The sequence below is a fragment of the Egretta garzetta genome, unplaced genomic scaffold (assembly GCF_000687185.1).
Source record: "Egretta garzetta isolate BGI_Z169 unplaced genomic scaffold, ASM68718v1 scaffold172, whole genome shotgun sequence".
Taxonomy (NCBI): Eukaryota; Metazoa; Chordata; class Aves; order Pelecaniformes; family Ardeidae; genus Egretta; species Egretta garzetta.
In genome coordinates this window covers 1046489-1053797 of record NW_009258951.1, presented here as the reverse complement: position 1 = coordinate 1053797, position 7309 = coordinate 1046489, and the positions used below count along the sequence as shown (strand labels likewise).

General features: G+C 60.6%; 1 protein-coding gene across 1 annotated transcript in view; it reads left to right on the top strand.

Moving 5' to 3' along the window:
• Nucleotides 1–5143: 5143 nt before the first annotated feature.
• Nucleotides 5144–7309, top strand: part of EPHB3 (EPH receptor B3) — a 19942-nt gene continuing 17776 nt past the window's right edge. The window contains 2 exon segments of the mRNA XM_035889976.1: nucleotides 5144–5200; nucleotides 5576–6248. Of these exon segments, the coding sequence (XP_035745869.1) occupies nucleotides 5144–5200; nucleotides 5576–6248 (730 nt within the window).

Here is a 7309-nt window from a genome sequence, read left to right as displayed (position 1 = left end):
TGCATCAGCAGGAGCCCCCCCTCCCTGCAGTGCAGATCAGGCACAAGGGGCTGCCGAGTGCCGAAACCTCCCAGCATGACGGCTCCCAAGCTGCTGGCTGCAGGGCGCCCCATGCACGGAGCACGTGCTCTGCCTTGGGCTGAGCGGGGTGAAAGTGCTTTTCCCCTTGCAGGCAGTGTGTGCGAGTCCCCTAGCCTCAGAGCGGGGCCATCCCCTGCCTGGGAGGAGGACAGCCACAGGGTTTAGCTGGGGTCAGAGGGGGAAGAACCCTCCCGAAGGAGGAGGGATCTGGGTGGGCGGCACGCTCCGGAAAACGCGTTGCGGGGTCTCCCAGACCTGACGCGCGCGCAGGGCGCTCTGTGTGGCTCAGCTTTTGTGTACGGGGAAATGCTCGTCAGCGGGAAAAGTGCAACCTCAGGTTCTCTCCCACAGGCAGCTCTTTGTTCCCAGATAAAGGACCTTACACCAAAGGCCCTTTGTGCCGCTGCTGAGAACGGTGCCAGGATTAATTGTACCGATAGGTGCTTGAATGGGGAGCGCACAAGGCCACTCACTTCTGCTGTAATTATCTTCAAAACCGAGGAGGAAATTAAAATATGCAGGGAGATGCCCCTTTTGGTGGCTTTTTGACTAGCAGGCAGTCACTAAGATTGAAACTGCATCCCTAAACAAGCTGCCTTTCCTTCCAGAGGAGCATGGCATGGCAGCAAGGGGGAGAGGCATCTGGCACCACCATGAGCAGCTGCCACGATGGAAGCCAAGCTATATCCTGGGGCAAATGGCCCAGCCATCGATGCTGTCTGCAGGAGCCCGGTGTGGGGTGAGTGGCCATACGGTCGGGCCGGGCCACTCGCCTCACACTGAGCTCCCGCAGACATGGTGCCATGGTGTGCATAGCTCCCGGAGAGCACGGGCACGTTGCAGAACAGGTTCCTCTGTTTGCGGCAAGGCTGCGTGGGTGTCTTTACTAACTTTCCTCCTTTGCCTTCTTTCAGGATGCTCTGGACTTGCGCGAGTTGCCTTCTCCTCGTCGGGGCAAGGAGCTGGCGTCCTACCTTGCCAGCGCATCCTGATAAAAGCCAGCGGTCCCCATGTTCAAAGGCGAGAGTGTTCAAATCTGAGCCAGTTGGTGGAGACGATTGAGTCTTCCCCAGCGGCTTCATCTTGAAAGAATTTTGACTTTTCGCCTCCCCCCCCTTTCTGGCTCAGACGTCGCTGCTGCGCACGTCTGCCGCTCAGCAACGCGAGACGGGCTCTCTGGGCCTCTTAAAGGGGGGAGTTCAAACGTTTTTGCTGGCCTCAGACCGTGCACGTCACATTCCTGAGCCCCTGCACAGGGAGGAAGAGGTCCCCAGCTCCAGATGGGTCCTCGCCAGGGCTTGAAACACCCAGCGAACTGCTGGAGACTTGAGAAAGGTGATGGGAGAGCTGCTGGCAGGGGACCCCTGGTCTTTGCAGCTTGGGGGTGCATCTGGGAGGAGATTTTTGCAGGGTAGGGAGGGCAGCTGGAGCAATGCTCACAGCCCCATCTGAAGAATGGGGCTCTTTTTTTTTCGGGCATCCCACTCTGCAATGGAAATCCTGCTTTTATGTGGCATTGACCATGGCCTGCTGCATTCACTGGAGCATAGTGAGGCTGCTGCAGCATCCCTTGCCTTAGCCTGGCTGGAGATAAGGAGAGGACAACTCCAGAGTGCTGCAGACGGTGATAAAGCAAGCCTTAGGGTGACTTCCTCAAGCTGGTGAAATTGGGAGCCAATTTCCCATTGACTAATGGGACCAGGCTCTTGCTGTGGTGTGCGGGATTGAGCTGGCTTTGACTCACTGCTCGGCCAGCCCTGATGCCATTCACGTCCCTCCAAAGCACCTGCAAACCTGAGCTGAGCTGGGAAACCACTGGTGCCGCCTCTGAGCTACCTCTGGCACCATGTGCCAGAGTGAGAGAGCAGCTGGCTACTCCCGAACCACTGAAACCTGGTGCTTGCTTATCCCCGCAGCCCTGGATGCTAGCATGTGTCCCTTTCATGGGGGGCCAGCGCTTGGTGTGCCCCGGTGTTTGCTGGAGAAAGGACACAGGTTTGGTGCCAGGCTGCTGTGAGATCTCCATGGCAGCTTTAAGGGCAGAGAGCAGTTTCTGCGGCTTGGCTGTGGCCAGCTCGGCTCAGCATGCCGGCGCCTGGGACCACGCAGCGCAGCAGCCTGCAGGGCCATTGGCCTGCGACCTTCACAGGCGGTGAGCTGCGAGGGGCTGGGAAGCTCCGCTGACCCTACCTGGCCCCGCTCGCTTCCACAGCTGCAGGAAACCCCTGCTGCCCTCCACACTCAGCCCGTTTCCTTTAGCCGAGTTGCTCAGTGATTTTATTTTTATTATTTCCCCTCCCCGCTCTCTCTGTGCGGTTTACATGGCTCTCACGCCAGCGGCTGGCTTGGCTGTGTCAGGTTTTTTTTTTCCCTCCTCCGCTGGTCAGATGGCAGATGCTGCCAAATTAGGATGTAGTCAGCGAGCCTCCTGTCCGAGCTGCGTCTCTGCCCAGGGCCGGCGCTTGTGGGGAAGGGTGCTGCCGGAGGGGACGCTGCCCGCATGCCCTGTCCTGGGGCCGGGCCAGTGTGGCAAGGATCGCCTGCATGGGGGCTGCTGCTGTGCAGGGGAGCTCGCGCACCCTGGGCAGGTTTGGGGAGCAAAGCTCCCATCCCGCCCCAGGAGCAGGGATGCCCGCACAGTCAGGTCTGGCCAGGCTCTGCCATAACTGGCCACAGGATCCTCGCGCCGCCCTGCTCACGGGCACACCCTGCCACCCAGATCTCCATCTCCTGGCCTGACTCACCACCGCAGCCGCTCATCCACACCGGCCCCAACCCTGAGCACGCAGGGCACCCCTTCCCCTCTCCTCCTGCAGAAACACCCACCCAGCCGCCTGCGCTGGGAGCATGGCCCTTTGCTGTCCGGGCCCGCGCGGGGTCTCTGTGCCGGGACTTGGCAGCCCGGCATGCTGTCAGCGCTGAGCGCGCGCTTGGCTCCGCTCTGCCGCCAACGCGGCGTGCCTGGGCCCTCGTGCGGCACCACTGTGCCCTTATTAGGGCAGCCGGCACGGGGCTGTCCCTCGGAGAGGTGCGGGTGGCCCTGCTCTGCAACCTGCTCCCCCATGGTCTGGCACCAGCTGCCCTCCCTGGGAGCCACCCCAGTGCGGGGGTCAGGGGAGTATGGCGGCGGTTTGGGGAGATGTCGTGGCTGTGCGGAGCTGTGCTCAGGCCCCTGCCAGCAGTCAATAGCTGATGTGGCGGGGGAGGGGGGGGGGGGGGGCGGTTGTTGCGTCTGCCCGTGCCCCGGCCCTCCTGGCATCCTCATCACGAGTCCCCCTGTGTTACCTGTTTGGTGGACAGCGCCTTCCTCCTCTCCCTTTGTTTTTGCCAGATGACCCTAGTTTGTGTTTTTGAGAAATGGCAAATAACCACTGCCCAATAACCACCTCTGCGCTCCTCCTGTTAGCAAACAAGAGCCGGTGTCGGTTTGTTCTTCTTGTTGTAGATGCTGCCCCTGACCCTCTCTCAGCTGGGGAGCTGGCACCATGAGGGGTTTTCCTCACTCTGTCCCCAGTGCTGTGTCCGCTGCCAGCCCACCACGGGATTGCATTTATGTTTGCTCCACATGCCCAGCCTGGGTGAGAGGCAGGCTTGCCGGCCAGGCTGGGATCCTGGCAAACAGCAAGGCGGGTCGGAGAGCCCACGCGTCCCCAGATGTGCTTGTTTATCTATGCCGCGGTGGCACTTGCAGCCCGTGCTCCTGGCCTGTCCCGTGGGTGCTGGCTTGGGAGTTGCTGGTGGGTCTCCCCCGGGCAGGATGCGGGAGGAAGGTGTTTACCTCCAGCCAGGCTTCATCCAAAACCCTGCGACACATGAACATTTCCTTCCTCCTCTGCGCTTCCTCCCTGGCCCAGTCAGCCTGTGGTTTTCCTGGGGTGGAAGGAAAGAAGCTGAAACTGCCTCTTGCTTCTGGGGCTGAGCCACGGTGCCTGGCATGACCGAGCTGCCCCTGCATGTCCTGTGCCCCAGCTGTCGAGCAAGGGGCTCCCAGCCTGCTGCAAGCTCAGGGGGGCTGGAGAGCCACAGCTCCCTGCCCTGCATCTCAGGGCTGAGGGACAGATGGATGGACAGCCCTTGGGGAGCTATGCCTGCAGCCAGGGGCAGGGGAATGCCCTCAACAGGGGCAACAGGGAGGCATTTTGGAGCTGGTCCTTTGCCCAGCTTGGGGCAAGCACTGGAGCCCGTCTGAGCACACCAGGGTCTGCAGGGGGCTGTTGCCCAGCTCTGACTTTGCACCCCCTTTACCACAAAACCCCCCTGGGCAGGAGGGGCCGGAGGACCCCAGGGGTGCCTGCTCCCCTCCAAATAGCCTTCAGGGCCATCCTGGGAGGGGGGTCGCAGAGCCAGCAGCCTGCAGAGGGGCAGTTGGCACCAGCACCAGAGCACGTCGCTGTACTCCATCCTTGTGTTTCGCTCCCAGTTTTTGCGCGTGGTGCTTGCACGGAGCCACACAGCTCTGCCCAGGATTAGCGACAGCTGCCTGGAATTGCAGCTCTTCCCAGACAAGCGTCTCGCTCCCCCAAGGCTGGGGCTGGGGCTGTTTGGGGAATGCTGCCGGGGTGGTTTGTCTTGTAGTCTGCTCCAGGAATGTTGGCCAGACGGTCAAATTCTTCTCCCCTCTTGTAAAATGAGTGATGTGGGGCGTCTCTGGGAGAGCAGCCTGCCAGTCCCTCCTCCTCTGGATAAACCTGCCTGGCCCGCACCGCCCTGTCATGGGAACGGGCCCTTTCAACCCCAGCCACAGTAAATACGCACCCTGCCAAAGCCGGGGGGACCCCCCTTGCCACCTGGCCGGCTCCTCGTCCTGCTGCTGCCCCGCTCCGGCACAGCTCTCCGGGGACGCCTCGCTCTTCCTGTTCTCCTGACAGGAGAAGAGAAATCTGGAGTCTGTCTGCGCCGCTCCCCCCTCCTCCCACCATGTCTCACCCCCCAAGTTGCTGTTTTCCGCAGAAATGTCAGCCTCGGCTCTCCTCTCCCCCACTCCTCCTGGTTTTTTTCCCTCTAATCTTGGCCTTCGTCTCCAATTACTTATTCTCTCCTCCCTCTCTCTCCAGAGACCCTGATGGACACGAAGTGGGTGACCTCTGAGTTGGCATGGACAACTCATCCGGAGACAGGGGTAAGTCTGTAGCCATCCCCGATCCCAACCTCCAAAGGGCACGGCTGGCCCCGGCCCCACGGGAACTGGGGCTGCTCACCAGTGCCTTCGCAGAGCTGGCTGCATCTTCCCCCTTCCCTCGCGTGCTTATTCTCTCGCCTTGTGAAACCATCTCCTCCTGACTCCGTGCCGGCGGAGCGGGAGCGCCATGGTCCCTGGCCTGCGTTACTCTTAGTCACCTTGATGACCAGGAGGGTTGGGACAGGTGGACGTGCAGCTGCTTCTCTTCCCTGTTGACTGTTGCTTGGTCGTCTCCCCACCCCGTGCCGTTCGCGATGTGTCCGTAGCACTGATCCCCCCGGCTGGGGGTCTAACCCAATCCCCTCTCACTCACAGTGGGAAGAAGTCAGCGGTTACGACGAGGCCATGAACCCCATCCGCACGTACCAGGTGTGCAACGTGCGGGAGGCTAACCAGAACAACTGGCTTCGCACCAAATTCATCCAGCGCCAAGACGTCCAGCGCGTCTATGTGGAGCTGAAGTTTACTGTGCGGGACTGCAACAGCATCCCCAACATCCCCGGCTCCTGCAAAGAGACCTTCAACCTTTTCTATTACGAGTCGGATACAGATTCTGCCTCTGCAAACAGCCCTTTCTGGATGGAGAACCCATATATCAAAGTGGATACAATTGCCCCAGATGAGAGCTTCTCCAAGCTGGAGTCTGGCCGCGTGAACACCAAGGTGCGCAGCTTTGGCCCTCTCTCCAAGAATGGCTTTTACCTGGCCTTCCAGGACCTGGGAGCCTGCATGTCCCTCATCTCTGTCCGGGCTTTCTACAAGAAATGCTCCAACACCATTGCTGGCTTTGCTATCTTCCCGGAGACTTTAACAGGGGCCGAGCCCACCTCTCTGGTCATCGCACCAGGCACCTGCATCCCCAATGCGGTGGAGGTGTCTGTACCCCTGAAGCTGTACTGCAACGGCGATGGTGAGTGGATGGTACCCGTGGGAGCATGTACGTGTGCCGCCGGATATGAGCCGACCATGAAGGATACCCAGTGCCAAGGTACGTGCGTGGTGGAGTGACGGTGGCTCTTGTCCCTGCAGATGTATTGGTGTGGAGGAGGCGGTTTTGTGTTGAGCTTGGTGTGTGTTCAGAGGCTTGGGAGCTGGGGAGGGAGCAGGGTGGTATCTCAGGAGAATGGGTCTGCAGTTTGACTCAGCATCTGGAAGCCTTAAAGCCTTCATGGTCCAGACTAGCACGGTCCCTGCTGTGACACGCTGGTTAGCATCTACCGGTGCTATCTGGATGCATCTCCTCACTAGGAGCCACAGCTTAAGGCATCGTCCTCAGCAGGGATCCAGCACATTTAAGCCCCTGAGTATTACCAAAACCTCCCTCTCACCCCTGCTGCTGTTTCCAGCGTCTCTCCTCTCTCCCTCCTGCAGTGCTCACGGCTGGGGCAACCGGTTGTTCCTGGTAAGCGTGATTTCACACTGCTTGTGCGGAGGTACTCGGAAACCCCGGTGGGTGAGCAGGACCCCGCTGCGCTGGCTGCGGGAGAAGCCATGTGGATGCACGCTCCCCCTGCCAGCACGGAGGGCTTGCAGCAGGCAGGGGTGGGGAGCGGCATGAAGGCAGGGGAGCCAAAGCTCCCTGTCCTTGCTCAGAGGGGAGGGAAGAGCATCCTGCACACAGAGATATTGGGGATGGAGAGCCACCCTGGGCAGCAGGATGCGGGTCCTGCAGCTGCCATGCTCTCCCATGACAGCTTTGGTGTTGCTGTTTCAGCACAAGTTGAGTGTGGTGATAAGGAAAAATCTGCCCTGATGGATGTTGCTTTTCCTTGGGGTGATTTTGTCCTTGGGAGCTGTCTCCGGCATGCACAACCCTGCCCTGGGGTGGTTCGGGTTTAGGTCCCCTTGGCTGAAGGCATTGCGCAGGGAGTGGGATGCTGGCTGGGCCCCCAGCACTGGATGCCTCATGCTCGCCGATGACGGGATGCTTGGCGCCGGCCCTTTGCTCTTGGCAAGGGCGATGCGATTTGGGACAGCCCGTGACGTGGGGCTTGGGCCAGGCCAGCCTCTCCCCTGGCTTTGGGAGCAGCATAGCTGTCAGCCGGGCCG